The following is a 17,453-nucleotide window of genomic DNA, read 5'->3' as shown; positions in this document are numbered from 1 at the left end:
TAGGTCTACACATCCAGACCTGCACAGACAATACGTAGGAGAAGCAATAGGCTGACTCTGAGTTTAGTGGCCAGACTGCCTAGGTTCATATCTGAACTCTGTGGCTCATTGGCTGGAGACCTGGGGCAGATTACCACACCTCTCTGTCCTCCATATGATGTCATGGTGAAATGAGTTATTCATAGCACCTAATTCATGAGGTTGCTGTGAAGATTAAATGAGTTACCTAATGTTATATGCATTGACTGTCACTATGACTTTTACCATTATTTCACACAAAGCAATGAAGACTTTTTAGAAAAAGGAAAAATATGTTTATTTCTCCTCTATCTATTCAAAATATATCTTGATCATCAGTAGCGTTATACAGATAGCATTTTGGTTAGGCAGCACCAGGCATTACACAGAACTTGATGGTGAAGATATCTGTGCTTTCTATTTCTGCTGCCTAGGAATGTATAATGCAGTCAGAATGGGGTAGCGCCGTGTCATATAAATCGAGGGATTTTTGTCGTTTTTCTTTATTTCGTTTATTTTTCTTCTAGGTTCTTGGTGGGAGGGGGCGGTGCGAGGGGCGGGCAAGGTCAGCTCTTCATTTGGCAGCATGCTTCTTATATATCTCCAAGAACTCAGTCACGTCTTCCGGGGACCCCAAGATGACTGGCGCCCTCTGGTGGATGTCAGTGGGAACGATGTCCAGTATAGCTTCCTTCCCAGTGGTAGCCAATCCTCCCGCCTTCTCGATGACGTAGGCCATTGGGTTACATTCGTACAGTAGTCTCAACTGGAAAACAAGAGCCCAGAGCAGCGTCTTCACACCAGAAGGTATTTCACAGAAAGAGGATTTATTCCACAGCAAAATAGTGCAGGGCTGGTGGACGTTTCCAAGGTAACTGAGACTCTCCCTTCTATGAGGTTGTAAAAGCCCCCCCCCCCCACACACACACCTCAAGGTTGCATATAAGACCAAATGGTTAATTTAGCATTTGGTTAATTAAGCCATTCATCAAGCCAGAGGCAGGAATGGACTGCTTGATGCGAATATGAGACCGAGCACCTGGACTCGGGCTGAATGACATATTGGCAGAACCGATGGCTCCCCTCTCTTTATGGCACGGCGACTGGACCTAATGAGTGATTCTGTGTGTTTTGGATGGAGCTTTGCCTATTCTAAAAGCATAAAAAGAATTCATGGTTGTGTCTGGCTGCCGACATCTGGAAAGCAGACTGGCTCCTCCAAACAGTATGATATTGTTTGCAACTCTACACACATTCCTTTTATAACTCTCCCAAGGCTTGCGGGTTGGGATTTACTATATTATAAGGCTTGGCATTTATTTTTAAATATTAACTTTTTTATTGTATGTGTTTTCATGCAGTCGCCTACGGAGCAGGCAGCTCCTTGCAGGTGTTTCCTGACTCTATTTCCATACAGGTGTCATGGCCAGATTTGCAAAACTGAAAAAAAGAAGGAACCTCAGTATTTCTGTTAAAAAATAATTTTGGGGACCTTAGGGAAAAGCACTAGAAAGCAGCTAATCACATAGGCGGGCGGGCGGGGTGCCTGAGGTGGCAGTGGCAGGAGTGGTGTTTTCTGTGAACACAGTGTCTTCAGTGAAGCGGACACAATGTGCTGTGAACAGAGATCTGAATACAGATTTCTATCTAAAGGGGGTTATTGTCCCTATTCCTTCTCTCATATTAAAAAAAAAAAAAAGATTGTCTACTGGGAAAACAAAAGGTCAGTGCTTGGGAAGGCAGCACTGTCCCCCTGTGCGGAAGGGCGTGCGGCCGCTCAGCCAGCTGGGCCCGCAAGCGCCCCCAGCCTGAGCACACGCCGCGGGCAGTCGCCGGGGTGTTAGTGCAACGGGTCACCCAAAAGCCCCAGGTTTCCCCGGAGGTTCTTTCCTTCCCTAGAAAGGTACCATTTTCCAAGCAGCCAATGTCTGCTCATTAGTTATTGCTATTTTATGCCTTTTGAAAGCAATGAAAGAAAACCTCTATTTGGAGTACGGATTTGATTTGCTGCCTCGGTAATGGGGCGGGACTGCTTCATTTCTCTTTATGAATGGAATTTATTTTGCTCAAGCCAAACCGCGTGCCCATGGGAAGAGCCGAGCACGTTCAGCCCCTCCTGACCGTAACACCATGACTGATCGCTAGCAACGGAAGGGCTCTGCAGATACTGCCTGACTTTAACCAGAACAACCTTAACCCAGATCAGGCTATGCCACAGACATTGTTAGCATCCCACGGCAGACTCTGACAGTTATCACCACCTTCTCTTCTTCCTCAGCCACCCCCTGGGCTGCAAATCAAAACCACCGCTCCCCAGAGGATCTGCTTACCTTCCCTTTGGGGCTCTTCTTGTTAGCCGGGTACAGAAAGATCCCTCCGTAGACCAGGGTGCGGTGGACATCAGCCACCATGGAGCCCACGTACCTGGAGCCGTAGGGGGCTGAGTTATCCTGCAAGGTTAAGACCAGCAATCATTAGGGTTGCAGGAGAGAGAGAGAGGAGAGAGAGAGAGAGAGAGAGAGAGAGAGAGAGAGAGAGAGAGCTCTGTGTCTTCTACACTTATTTGACTCAATAATCGTTTAGTGAGCACCTACAAGGTGTGTGTTTAGGAAACAGGATGAAAATCCCGTTCCCAGCGAGCAGAGAGCGGAGCAGTGGAGACCGCCTCTCCTCCATTGTACAGCAGGTCCATACCCTCAGAAACCCCACGGAAGCTGCTGTTGATTTTAGCTACGGGGTTGGGCCAGGCATCACACAAATGGTGCCACTTAGCAGAACCCTGCAGGTTAGGAAGGATTTTGCCAAGCTAAGGAGCTGGGCAAGGGCAGGGTTTTCATCTTGAGGGAAGGGACATACACAAGCTAACCAGACACAGAAGCAAGTGCTGTCCGCAGAGCAGGGGCTGGGGAGGGGGCATGAGAGGAATCCAAGGCGAGGTGGAAGGAGAGATGACGGAGCTGGAGAGAGAGCCCGGGCCGATTCTGAGGGCCCCGAATGCCACGCTGACGACCTTTCGGCTTCCTCTTCAGGACACAGCAGCATCAATGGCATGGGACATGAGTGTGACAAAACTGGACATTCCCACATGGAACCAGCTCTGCCACCAGCTGCTTCTCTCTTCGTGCTCAGTAATTAGTCACTGAGAGACACCGAGAAGGGCACCCTGGAACTTGCGATGACTGACAGACCCGTCAGACGCCGCAGGGCAGGTCCTGGGTGCAAGAGCCACATTCTGTACCATCTGGGATCGGGGACCCCAGAAGTAAACATGCTTTACTGCCCTGAGCTCATGCAGCCAGCGGGCCTGATGACCCTGATTTTATTCTGCCAAGAGAAAGCAGCAAAGGCTAAAACAGACCTTCTGATTTTGACGTCCCAGGGCAGGGGACCCAGTCCCCGGGACCTGGATGGGAACTTAACCATGGGGTCAGTGCGCAGTGGGAGCCAAGCTGCTCTTGTCCCTGCCCCGCTCTCCAGGTAAGTCAGGAACCAGGAGCCTGGCTCAGGGGCTCCCCCGCCCTCACTTACCGGGGGGAACTTCTTCCTCTGCACATACTCGGTGACCGCAGGGTCGAAGTCCTTGGCGTAGCCCTCATTGAGGCTGTAGATGTTCCCTTTCTTTTTGATCTTCACATCCTTGTCCACCAAAATGAACTCTCCAATGGCCTGTGAACAGGAGGCAAGGGGGAGAGGTGATGAGCCCCCCTCCGCACTTCCTCCTGCCTGTGTGAGGGTGCGGCAGGCTGGCTCAGCTGGGGGAAGGGGCGCAGGGCCTGCGGTCACACCCATGCACCAGCACAAGGAGCTTGGCTTTTGTTTCACAGGTTTTTCTTCTTGAGGGATAACTGACATGACATTGCATTGGTTCAGGTGTACAGCACAGGACTCCACATCCGCATGCATTGTGGGACAATCACCAGCACAGGGAGCGCGTGGCCCTGGGACACCCACGCCCTGAGATGGGCATGCCTCTGGAAAACATTTAATTTAAGTAAAGGTCGGTGCAGACAGGAGGCGGGCCTCAGAAGGGACAGACAGCTGGGCTACACCAGCGTGCCCAGGGGCTCAGGGCTGCTCTCAGCTTCCCGTCCCCACCTTGATGGCGTTTCCCTTCCGTGTGTTGCTCTAGAAAAGAGCAGAGCTTGTGTTTTGACTCACAGCACAGGTAAGTCAGCCACCTTTGCTCAGTGACTCTTAGCATCTCTCAGAGCACCCGCCCACCAAGCCCCAGGGCTAAGCTGGTGCCTTTAGAGTTTAGGTTCTGCTAAAGACTTTGCAGTTGGGAGGGAAAGTGTCAGTTAACTCCTGTGGCTCTAGCCTGAGGCTTGCGTGGGGCTCCTGCGTGTCACTGAGAAGGTGATGGGGTGCTGCTCATCTGGGGAGGGGGTTGCTCCCTGGAGGCAAGAGTTAGAAGAAGGGAGGCCCCATCAACACATCTCTCCTGGCCATTTATTCCCACAGTGAAGATTGGTTCCTGCCAGTATGGAGCACATGTGACTAGAGAGAGAGGGAGGAGGGAAGGAGGAAGGGTGAGTGAGAGGAGAGAAAAGAGGCGAGTATTAACAGTGGTCCCTGGAAGCTGTCGTTGGGAGTGGTTCTTTTTTCTTTTATGCTTTTTGATATTTCCAACTATTCTGACCACAAATATGTAGAAATATTTTTATGGTCAGAAGACTAAGTAAGTAAATAAATATCTTTACAAAAAAAGGTTTAAAAGTCTGGAAAATGAAGCCGTTGCATGGCAGGCGCCGCGGCTCACACAGCCATGCTTTGCAGACCCCGCCCGCAGCGCCGGTGTGGAGCGAGGCCTCCTGCACTCAGACAAGAGACGGAAAAGCTTTTTGAACATTAAATGCCCGATGAGCTAAAAATGCAAACATAGCTTCTTAGCAGAAACCCTCAGCCTGCGCGTGCAGCAAGCCGAAAGGAAAAGGAAAGGCTAAACCGGTCCGAGGCCCAGCCCACAGGCGTCCGCCAGCAAAGGGCTGGCCAGATCCCGGATCCAGGAGGCAGCCCGCAGGGGACAGGCAGTCCTTCCAAATACGGCCCGGCCAGCAGGTGTGAGGAGGGCAAAGGACCATCAAATACACAGACACTGACTCCCAGAGACACCGTCTGCGATCTGGAAACAAGGAGAGATTTACTTTTTCGATGCGCCCATCAGCAAAGGCAACAGACGGCCCCAGGAGGCCGTGAGGACGCAGGACGTGTCTGGGAGCTGAGACAGCAGTGATTTCAGAAACTGTGCCCCAGCCCCGGCTCCCAGTGAACTGTGCTCTGGTTCTGCCACTGCTTTCCCTCAGGTCACCTCGCTGGAGACTTACTCGAGTGCTGTCCCCCACCCCTGTTTGTTTATTAAACGCCGGTACTTCCAAGGAGGCAAAGTGCAGTTGTGCAAGAGTGCAGGGGGCAAAGGCGCCCGCACCCTGGTCTATCGGCCCTGCCGCAAACCAACCCCCGCCTCTCCAGAAGCAGCCCGGCGCTCCCAGGACCCCAGCCAGCTGCTCGTCCTTGTGTTCGGTTTGTCAGCAAAAAGCACCAAATAAACAACATGCGTCATTAATGTCACCCAAGGACATTTCTAAAAGTAAAAGATGTTTATAAACCCCTGGGGCACAGGGCCAAACACACAATGAACAGGCCAACCTAGTAAAGACTGTCCTATGGGGTGTATATTCAGTGGTGGATTTCATGGCACCAGATATTTGAAAAGATTTCTTTCCCTCATTCATCTGCTCTGTTGACACTGTCATCTAAATCAGCGGCCGCCAACTGGTGGTCCTCGGACTACTGGTGGTCCGTGAGGTCCGAAAGATTGGCGACTGCTGAATCAATAGGTAAATAACCCCAATTAATAGGTACGTAGGACTTATCCACAAATTAAAACTGCCAATGAGTATTTTTCGTGCACCCTGGGCTTCTCTCCATAAGGTAGCTGTTCTCTATAAGGTGGGCCAACGACTGATCTCCATTTCCTTCTTTACTTTCATGCCCTTGAGTTCATCAGAGCCTTGTCAGAACTGCAGACGTTAACCAAAGGTGTGCCTGCGCGTGCACAGCAAATATGTTCAGGTGGGCTACCGTTCACTGAGGAAATTAGTGATGAATACAGTGGGGGGTAAACAGGCCATCCACAGGCGCCACCTGGTCCATGAATGCATTTAGTTGGCTAGCACACGGTTTTACAAATCCAGAAGCATCACGTTAAAAACACACACCACAGTGTTTCCTAAACCTCGACACCTGTCCAGTTCACCACAGTCCCACCAGCCCCCGGCCTGGCTTAGCAGCACGCTCTACTCATTCCCATGGCCTGCCCGGCCTAGATGGGCCTTGGAGTCAGTTGAATAATGTCTGTTCCGAAGATTTCATCTTGGAACAAAGGCTCTCTTTCATGCTCTGGACAGACATTAATCCTCACCTCAGTAATCTCCTGACGTACATGTGGTCTTCCATTTTGCTTCCCCTCTCCGCCCCCACCTCTGTCCCTCCAGACGTCATCTCCCCCCTCTATGTACCCCAGTCCATGCCCCACACACATAACTGATACAGCCATCAGCCAGGCACCTAACCCCCCACCGCCGCCCCCAGGCTCTCTCACCGGGTCCAGCATGAAGCAGTTGACCCCACAGGCCATGGCCAGCACCAGCATGGTGGCACTGCCATAGAGGGCATAGCCAGCCGCCACCAGGTTCCGGCCCGGCTGCAGGGCGTCCTTCTCAGAAGGCTCGTCGGTAGTGTTCTAGGACAAGAAAGAAAACAAGACATTTTTGTTCTGTTTTGTGGTTCTTTTTTTTTTCCAGTTCAACCATTAGCAAGATGCATTAGCAAGATGCTTTCTTGATGAAATAGGGCATTTTCTTAGAGGGACCCTCCGTCAGGAACAGTGATGTCCTGATTATATTCCCACAGCAGGCTTCCCACAGGCCCCTGATTTCCTGCAGCTGGGACCTTCTTTCCAATTACCGCCCTCCTCCGATTTTACTAATTTGATATTCCCTCATTTCTCTATTTTCACTTTCAGAACAGAGCATGCCTTCTTGCCAGCTCCCGCTAATTTAATCTTGTTATGGGCATCGATGTCTTTCACCTGCCTACTCCATCGTTCTTTAAACAAATTAAGACTGGGCTGCAGGGCCGAGAGTCTGGTGAGGACATCAATTCCAGGAGTTCTTGCCAGTTGCCGCCCATCCCCCAGGGAGCAATGTGGCCCACATCACTCACACACCAAGGAGATTCTCGGAAATATGGGGACTTAGAAAACCCTCCAGAGCCAGTGCAGACCAGGGGAGATGCTCCCATTGTGTTGACCATGACCCACAGTAAGAAACACTGGCTCCATCACAAACCAGCATCAACACACACTCACTGTGCACACAAGTACAGGAATGAAACGAAACAATCTTACACTTAGAACATGACGTGCACACTAATCTTTTCTTTTTCTCACTAGGAACACAGCCCGCTGGGTCATGTGACCCACAGTTTGCCTAATATTGAGGAACGAAACACGTGAAGGAGACGGCTCCTAACGAATGGATTGCTAACCGATGACTACCGTCTCATCAACACTTGATTGGCTTCTTCGTTCCTCAAAGCAGCCCCAACAAATCTTTCAGCTTGAACGGTCTCTACCTGAATTTAAACAGAAATGAAAATGGGCAATTTCTGCCAATTTTATTTATTCCTTTCCCAGCCAGAGATGCCAGCAGCTGAGGGTAAGAACTACTAATGGAGAAGGAAGAACTGCTAAAACCATTTCTTTCCATTTTTTCCTTCATCATCACAACTAGTGTTTTTGTTTTGTTTTGTTTTTTGTTTTGTTTTTATTTCAGAGAGGAAGGGACAGGGAGAGAGAGATAGAAACAACAACGACAGGAGAGAATCACTGATCACTGCCTCCTGCACCCCGCCTCCTGGGGATCGAACTGGAAACCCAGGCATGTGCCCTGACCAGAATCTAACCGCAACCTCCTGTGGTTCCTTGGCCAAAGCTTAACCACTAAGCCACACTGGCTGGGCCCTCAAATTTAATAAAAGGTTTTCGTCAAGGTGGTTGGTTGGTTGTGTTGGGTCAACACAGACTAAACACAGTATAGAAAATTTGAGTTTTCCCTAGCTCCTTATGTTGCCCGTGCACAACCCTGAAAAAGGAACCAGCTTCCTTCGAAGCCAGTGACAGAGGGGGCGGACTCAGGCCTCTAACTACCCTCTAACACAGCCACTTAGGCCTCCCCAGCAGCGGGAATCAGACAACGGGAATATGGAACAAATGGACTGACTGGGAGCTGCTGGAGGCTTGCAGTGATCAGGTCTCCACTAGTAAAAGCTCCCCAGAGATTCCACCTTGCCAGCACCATCCATCTCTGCCTGTGGGGAAGGTGCGAGAGAAAACAGAATTTCCCTGAAATACTGTCACCAAACAATCTTACCCTTTGACGGCTTTGCATGAAATAAGAAAAGGCAACACTATCTATGATGCACATACTCACAAGAAACAGAAAGTAACGCCATCGAATCATGGACTTGCAGGGACTCTTTTCTAGCCTGACCCCTTCCCAATGCATGAGTTCCCTCCTGCAGACCCCAGCAGTCACCACATTCCCATGCGGATGCGCAGGGTCCTGTGCATGAAGAACCTGCAACATTGGAAAGCCTCCGGACCTTGCCTTTCTCTATGCCGCCCAGGCCATCACCTGCTGTGGAGATTGGTTCGTTTTATTCCACGCCATCCCATAAGGAGTAGGTCAGTGGTTCTCAACCTTCCTAATGCCGCGACCCTTTAATACAGTTCCTCATGTTGTGGTGACCCCCAATTTCATTGTTACAAATTGAACATAATTAAAGCATAGTGATTAATCACAAAAACAATATGTATTTATATCTGTGTTTTCCGATGGTCTTAGGCGACCCCTGTGAAAGGGTCATTCGACCCCCAAAGGGGTCGCGACCCACAGGTTGAGAACCGCTGGAGTCGAGGGAAAGACACCATGGATTCTGGAGATTCAAGGTGGCAGACGAGAAAGTCAAGTCGGGCAAAAGTGTGTTGTGGCTGTCGTGTCACCAGGTAGCCGTCCTTTAGGGAGGCAGCCAAACCCTCCTTAGAAAGTCCGACAGCGCATTTGGCAGGGTCCCCAGTAACGTAGCCAATATCGTTTACCTATGATTGCAGCAGGGACCCTAGCAGACAAAAATGTGTAAGATGACGTCCCTGCCTCCAGGAGATTGTACTCTGGACTGCAGATGGGTTGGTTTTGCCTGGCCAGCACCCCGCACCATCCTGATAACTTCCTTTTTAACTTCCTCTTAATCTTCCTTAGAATGCTGCCTCCCTCCCTCTCAGCTCCAGGGGTGGGCGCATCCAGACAAACATTCTAACCGTGATGGCATCCAACACCTCAGGAGAATCATACTCCTCTGTGTCCCCAGCCAGAAGCTGGGTGACCCCTCCTAGGTGGAACACCAGACCACCAGCCCTTTGAGGTCCCCTGGAAGCTGTTTCCCAGCAGTGGTGGGCAGGCCTGGTGCTGCTGCGGGTTCCTGTTACAGACGCTGTGCGCTGAGCTGGGGCCCAGGGAGCTGAATTCTAGCCCAGAGCCATCTGTGCAGAAAGCAGGAAAGGTCACCTTTGAAGCATCGGGCACATCAATGCTTATGCCCCATAGGCCCTCAGATGGCTTTAAATAATCAATCAGGCTTTTGAAAACTGAAATAACAAAGGCAGTATCCCACTCATATTTTTTTCCCAGTCTTTTAAAAGTCACACCGGGTTTATTGAGACAAGTGTGGAGATTCATTGTTGAGTTATAGCATCCTTAATTCATGCTGCTGTTGCAAGCTGTTTGATTTTTTTAATTGACAGCCAGTGTCTCAGTTTTCTAGTTTTCTCTGGTTTCCTTCAAGGCGTCCTTATTTGGGGGTTGAGGTGGAGACTGGAGCTGGCAAACATTCGCGCTGCTTTAGTTTTGGCTGAGTCATTAACCAGCAGTCTTGCTTCAAATGAAGACTTTTGCTACAAACCTCTCTTGCTAGATGATAGCCCTGATACTTTGCAGATAAAATGGCCTGCCTCCCTGTCTATAACAGGAATGGTATATTCATGGGTGACTTGGAAAATAGATAAATTCTTGCCTTGACATTCCTGGTATGAACATTAGAACCTGTTACTCACGTCGATTAGCTGTTCAAGATGATGCCCCTGCCTCGAGGGGTTTGTAATCTGTACAAAAGCCGAAGGGGCATTCTGTCCCTCTCAGCTGGGACAAAAGCAAAATACACTCAATGACCAGAGAACGGTCCCCTGGTGTCCTGATTTCCACATGTTTGAAAGGAGATTATGTCCAATACTGGCCAACAAGTCTCTTTGAACAATAACGTGCAAGTTGGGTCTCACTACTTAAATGATGGCCTCCGTATGCTAAACTAGGAGATTGTGGAGAAGCCTCACCAGCCACCTGCCCATTAAGATAAAGTGATTCAGGCTCAGGGGCATCTGTGAGGTTTTATTTCTAAATTAAACAATACAGGCTGAGTTATGGGGACCAGCCTATTTAAAGGACATTGCAAATTATAAACATGAAAACATATTTCAGATTTTGTGTTTTATGAGGGGCCCACAGGCATTCATTCTATTTTGTTTACACACACACACACACACACACACACACACACACACGACACTTAAAGAGAAAGAAGGAAAGAGAGGCTCTGGAGGTAGAGCTACCTGCCCAGGTACACAGGTAGAAGACCAGGCAGGGTCCTGGTCCCAGGTCCCATGCCACAGCAGAGTGCAGCAAAATCTGTCCATAAGTGGACAGACAGTAAACTCTGTAGGGCTTAGGTGATAAAGTATCACAACCGCTCAGCCCTGCCAAGGCATCATGGAACCCGCCAAAAGCATCATGTAAACATATGAGTTGACCACATGCCATTAAGACTTTATTTAGGGACAGTGACAATGAAATTCATATAAATGTTATGGGCTATGAAATATTATTTAGTTTTTTCAGAATATTTTTTAAAAATGCAGAAGGTTTATTCTTGCTCAGAGGCCATACAAATCAGGCAACTGGCTGAATTTGGCTGTGGGAGAGTAGATTTCAAGGACAACTCTGACATATGTACTCTCGTTGTCACACTCACACAATTTTCAGCTCACATAGTATCGCCACTGTAACTACCCTCTACTGCCCCTTTATTTTTAATTTCATTTTCTATTATAAAGAAAGCATGATTCATCTATGAGTAAACTATTTTTCTCTTCCTACCCACACTGTACTACATTTTCTAACAACTCAATGGATCTTCACTATGTAGCAAATGCTGAAAAAGTCAGAACTCAAGACATAAACCTTTGTCAAGTCTCACAAAGTTTCCTGATATACGCTCTGATTGCTCCACCAATAGTGAAACAGGACTGGACACTCGACATGAACTTTCCTCTGGATCCCAAACCAGGGGCTTATCCATTACGTTGTACCTTTCTGTAGATGCCAAAAATGGTTCCAATGGACACAAGGCAATCGATGTTGGAGGATCCATCAAGGGGGTCAAAACAGACCACATATTTACCCTGGTCAACAAAAAAAGGAAATAAAACTTTACTTTAAAAATAAACACATTATAACAAAATAGAAAGTATACACTAAGGGGATTTAAAAAAGGGGAATCTAGGGGAAAGTTCAAGAAATGTGGGTCTTATTTATACTCTGTCATGGAAGCTATGAGTGGCATGCAAAATGAAAACAACAATGAATATACATAATCATATGATTGTTATTGTACCAAAACATCATTAGGCAGAGAAAACACAACTTAGAATGGGAGGAGTAGATGAAGGTAATGGAATATAGATAAATAAGTCAATTTCCTACATCGTTGATATAGCTGAATCAGAATTTGGCTTGAGTTTCCTGGCAGCCAAAGGAAGAAGAGAAACAAGGTTAGTCAATTATTTCTTTTCCTTCATTAGGGATGTATACATACTTCCTTAAGTGAAGCTAACACAACATTCACGTCTTGAAGGACCTCCTAGTGCAGGTCTTATAGATGACATTTGGGTTGCAGTGCACAGAGTTCTCATGGCTATCCCAACTGCAATTCTGTTGTAGAGGGACTACCAAAGGTTTGGTCTTTGAATGGGGCTGTCAGGTTTCTGGCCTCAAAAGTGAGCTGTGCACATCTCTTCCCAACTCTGCCTTCAGTGATGTCACGTTGGTAGCTTGAAATCAACTATGGGGGAGTATTTACGAAGTTGGTATTGGCAATTACTACAAATCAGAGACTTTTCCAAAACAGAACCAGTTTATCAACACACCATAGGAGATTTTCCATATCCAGATTAGCTACGTTAAGAGGTGGCTTTTAAGTTCTGCATCAAATTAAGACAATTCTCTGATTCCCTGACCACTTGCTCTTAAATCACCCTGGCTGATGCAGGAGAAACTGTCATCTGGAAAACAGGAACATGCCTGTTAGAAAAGCACATCGTAGTCAGAGAAGCTGGCCAACTGGTAGAGAACATTGAACAACAAATTCAATCCACATGCCTGACACTGCCAAGTACCTTGAGAAGACCAACGGATAACAACATGAACTTTGAATCTGACATGTAATATATTTTAAGAATAATGTCAAACAAATTAATCGAACATAGCTCCCTACACTCTTCAAAATGTCAAGACCAGGTGTCAGGTAGCCTCTGTAAGTTCATCTTCTGATTGCTTTTTTCTGATTCTACTCCTTCATGTCCTGATTCATCTCAAACAGGAAAAGATAGACAGCCCATAGAACTGCACTTTTCATTTCAAGGTTTTTTTTAAATTATCATATAACTGTTTTGTTCTATAAAAGCTGGATATACTCTTTCCATTCCCTTTTGCAACAATAACTTAGTATTGAACCCCTACAATGGGCCAGGAGTTATGCTAGATGCTGGGATACAGAGAAGAATATAATTCATTTCCTCCCTCAAGAAACAATTAGATTAATAGGCTTCCAAACCACAAATCAGTGACAGGAATTGGGAGCAGTTTACACTGGCAGAAGAATTAAAGTGTGAGGGCAGGAATTTGGTGGATGAAGATGAAGCAAAAGAAGTTGTTAACAGTTGCCAGACGTCGAAGAGCCTTGAACATGACCATGAAAAGCTAGGAGTGGGGATGAGTATGAGTATACATGAGTCTCTCCCATGTATGGGCCCACTGGAGGATAGATAATGGCATGGACTATGGTGGTAGAGTGGACAGGTGGGGACAGTTTGAGAGGTGGTAGTGAGGATGAATCTGTGAAATGATGACTCATGGTTCAGGAGGAATCTAGGGTGATTCCTAGGAATCCAGCGTGGCTGAGCAATTGGAGTCATTTTTGAAGCGGTTACATCAAAATGGTTACATCAAAAATGGTTACAGAAAAATGGTTACATCAAAACCCTGGATGGTGGAAGTTCAGACCCACCCTTTTGTCAGGTTCTATAATTATGGCGTGTTTATCTTCTTCCGACACCAGGACGCAGGTCGCAAAGGATGCCCGCAACACGTTAATGACCATGTCATTGGAGAGGACGTCCAGCTTCTTCACTTGGTCACCCGTCACGTTGGTAGAGCCAGCAATTCCATAGCTAGAGGGGAGAAAAGCCACAAGAATACAAGCCATGACCACCAGAACATGTAAATGCATGTACACCCACCGAACGTGGCATGTAGTAGGATTCAGAAGAAAGAAAAGAAGGCGCCTGGTTTAGAACAAGAAGCATGGTTGTCCCTGCACATGGGCTCCTGGAGGGGAGGAAATACCATCACTCGCCTGTCCAGTACCTGTCATGGCACCTGGCACACCTTGTAGTGAAATCTGTTACTCAAGCTCTCCACTCTCCCCCCGCACACATTATGGGTTCTAAAGAAGCTTTTTAGATTGTTTTCTCTAATCACACTCCCCCATGAAATATTAATTTTAATAGTAAAGGATATGGTACATATCTGTGTAGGCATTGTCTGCATAGCTATGTTTTATACACAAAAAGATTGATTTTTCGCCTCCCCCAGGCTGGTTTTTACCCCCGAATGTATGGCCGATGCTTAATGATAGCAAGCAGGGAAACCTTCTGGGTGGGAGGGGTCCTGAAATGTGAATGAAGCCCAGGGTGTCCCTGGTTTTATAGCTGAAAACATCCTAAAAGAAAAGATACTGACTGGTCCCACCTCGTTTCCTAGAGGCAGGCGGAAGCCACCAGAGACATCAGAGGGCTTGTCCAAGCTGGAGCAGCAGAGCAGAGGTGGCAAGCCCACGGGGACCCCCAGACCAGGCTCTCTCAGTGGCACCCCACTGCCACTGGCAGGAGTCCTAAGGGCTGGCGGGGGTGAGGGGGAGGGCTGGAAAGTCTGCAGTTTCTAGCTTATTTTCAAGGTACCTGCAGTCAGTAATTGTGGAATTCCCAGAATCCCAGTGGCTTGTCCAAAATGCAGCCTCGTTTGCTAGGAAAGACAGGAGGGTGTTGATAGCCTGGGATTGGATAGGAACACTGAAAGGAGGGGAAATGTTCTAAAGGAAGGGTGCACAGAACAAGAAAAGAGGCTGGATGTGGGACAGGAAGAGCAGGGGCGTGGAAATGACTGAGAGCAGGGGCCCAGGGCACAGCTGCACCTTGGTCAGAGTTCTAGGCGCACTCACCTGGGAACCGGCTGTCCCGCCACCTGCCGCTTCAGCTCCCCAAAATGCGCTTGTCTAAGCATCACTTGCATGTCCGGCTGGACAGATCTGAACCAACACCAGTCATCGTCCAAACCCTAGCGTCTCATCTGGCCCGACTCTCCGGGAGGTAACTCCAGGGATCTCATCACCCCACTGCCCTGTGTTTCCTAGAGACACAGGCTACAGCTGCAAGTCATGGGTCCTTTGGTCTTTAAGCCACGAAATGAGATGGGATGGAAAGAGGAGCAGGAGGAGGGCTGACGGATGAGACGCTGTTTTCCCGGCCGGCAAGGGAATGATGCCGTGTCCCTGAGCTTTCTGTTCTCACCCCACACAATCTCTTTCTCACCCTAACTGTAGGCCAATGCTGGTGGAGAAAGAAGGCAGCCAAATTCTGGGAGGAGCTGGACAGCATGGCAGGGCCCACCCGCTGAGATACATCCCCCTCACTGGCCTACTGGCACCAAGCAGCTCTCCTCCCTCGCCAGGGGTTTCCACGGGTACAGTCACTGCTGATTCCGGATGGCTAGCGCTGATGGAGAGAACACGGGCATCATGACAGAGACCTGGCTCCCCCAGCTCTGGAGCCCTCGCCTCACTGAGCCTCCTGTCTGCTTTGCCCATGGAAGCCACGCTCCCTCGGGGAGATGTTAGAGGACCGCAGGCGGTAACATACATGAGGCGCCTAATGCTCATCCCGAGCTTGCTCTCACAGGGGGCTCTCATTAGGGCTGTAGATGCTGGGAGAGGAATGCGGTCTCAGTGATGCCCGATGCCCGGGGCTTCATCTACATCACACTGGCACGGTTGCTTATCCTTTCCTTCCAGAAGGATGAGGACAGAGGGCATGTTTCTTCCCAATGTCCCAGCTTCCAGTGCCTAGTAGGCCCTCAATAAATACTTGCTGGTCCCGGCCTCATGCCTCAGTTGGTTAGAGTGTTGCCCCATACATCAAAAAAAGGTTGTGGGTTCAATTCCCGGTCAGGGTGCATGCAGGAGGCAACCAATCAATGCTTCTCTCTCACATCGCTCTCTCTCTCTCTCCCTTCCTCTCTCTCTAAAACTAATAGAAACCTATCCTGGGTGAAGATTATAAAATAATAAGTAAATAATAATAAGTACTACATGTGTACTTGCTGACTGAATGAATGGCATTCACTGAGGAGAGAAACTGCCCGGAGGAACGTGTGCAACAGTGACCAACTTCTAAGGCCATTCACACTCAGCAGTGCCAAGGAAGCCACCTGTGGGGTCCCAGGGACAGGCGCACTGGGTCAGCGGCAGGAAGGCCTGGGAGGCTGGGCAGAGGGACCGCAGGCATGGGAAGGACTGTCCACACTGCCCCGTGCTCTGCCAGCTCAGGGATCTCGCTCAGCAAGACGGGCGAAGGCCAATCAGCTCCCAGAGTAGCTGCGTGAGTGTTCATTTGCCCCACGAGTATTTATTGGGTGCCCAGTGTGCCCCAGAAACCTGCCTGAGTGCTGGCGTCTCAGTGCAGAACAACACAGATGGTATCGCTGGCCTCAGGAAGCTTATACTCTACTGAGACAAACAAGAAACAAGTAATGTGGAACGAATGAGATAATGTTGATAGTGACCAGTGCTCTAATAAAATGAAACGAGATGCCTGAGGGGCAGGGGGTGGATTGGCCCGTCAAGGAAGGTCTCGCTGCAAAGGGGCCATTTGAGCTAAATGATACCAGGCACCAAATGACCCATCACAGACAACTGGCCAGTTCTCGGGCTCCGCCTCCCTGAAGGTTATGTAGTCACCCCTCCCTTCCTTCTCTTTCACTTCCCCCAGAATTGACGGTCCCCCCTTTGTTTTAGCCTTCTTCAATGATTCTCCAGTTGCTTGTGAAGAAGAATATTAAAAACCATGGAGGTTGGTTATTCTGGGCCCCTCCAACTTGAAATCCAGGCACTTTATAACTTTTCTAGGCCAGCTCATGGGAAGGGTTCCTGGTAAAACGTGGTGTTGGGGACTCTTGGAGAAAGCACTGAAATTGACGGTCCCCCCTTTGTTTTAGCCTTCTTCAATGATTCTCCAGTTGCTTGTGAAGAAGAATATTAAAAACCATGGAGGTTGGTTATTCTGGGCCCCTCCAACTTGAAATCCAGGCACTTTATAACTTTTCTAGGCCATCTCATGGGAAGGGTTCCTGGTGAAACGTGGTGTTGGGGACTCTTGGAGAAAGCACGGGCGAGCGATTCTAAGCTAGAAACAGAGTTCAGGAGCATGGGCTCCCAGACTGCGTGTCGGCAGCAAGAATACCTGAGTTTATACACATCGCCAGGTAGTCTTCCATCCGGGTCTCAGCTCACAGGGTTGGCTGTGGCTGGCGCTTCACACACAGCCCTGCACTACTGCTGCTCAGGCACGACCAGGTCCTGGGCCGCCTCAAGGGGCCCTCAGGGGGCAGCAAGGTGTTGCCACAGGTCAGTGAAAGGTCAGAAGCTTTGAGAATGGAAAAGTCCTCAGAAATATCCTCACAGAACTAAGCCGCTGAAGGACACATGGAATTTATTTTCTACACAAGTTTCCAGAACCCCCTTTAGAAACATTAAATGCCTGCACTCTGATCAACCATCATTCCTCAAAGGACTGATGAACAAGAGCCTTCCCCATATGGAGCAGTGTGGCCACCTACAGAATCCAGAGCAGACCTGGGCTCAGCTCCTGCGGACACAGCCCCTCCTTTGCTGGGCCGCTGAACCAGGGCTTAGAAATGAATCAGCTGGCTTCT

General features: G+C 48.8%; 1 protein-coding gene across 1 annotated transcript in view; it reads right to left on the bottom strand.

The window, feature by feature from the left end:
• Nucleotides 1-553: 553 nt before the first annotated feature.
• Nucleotides 554-17,453, bottom strand: part of FBP1 (fructose-bisphosphatase 1) — a 24,019-nt gene continuing 7,119 nt past the window's right edge. The window contains exons 2-7 of the mRNA XM_006753675.1: nucleotides 13,474-13,636; nucleotides 11,498-11,590; nucleotides 6,620-6,760; nucleotides 3,547-3,684; nucleotides 2,349-2,468; nucleotides 554-784 (exon numbers count right to left, since the gene is read on the bottom strand). Coding sequence (XP_006753738.1) covers nucleotides 593-784; nucleotides 2,349-2,468; nucleotides 3,547-3,684; nucleotides 6,620-6,760; nucleotides 11,498-11,590; nucleotides 13,474-13,636 — 847 coding nt within the window. The 3' untranslated portion in view covers nucleotides 554-592. The remainder of the gene's footprint in view (nucleotides 785-2,348; nucleotides 2,469-3,546; nucleotides 3,685-6,619; nucleotides 6,761-11,497; nucleotides 11,591-13,473; nucleotides 13,637-17,453) is intronic.

Source organism: Myotis davidii, unplaced genomic scaffold (assembly GCF_000327345.1).
Source record: "Myotis davidii unplaced genomic scaffold, ASM32734v1 scaffold190, whole genome shotgun sequence".
In the NCBI taxonomy this organism is placed as follows: Eukaryota; Metazoa; Chordata; class Mammalia; order Chiroptera; family Vespertilionidae; genus Myotis; species Myotis davidii.
Note: the sequence above shows the minus strand (reverse complement) of the source record. Positions and strands in the feature narration are given on the sequence as shown.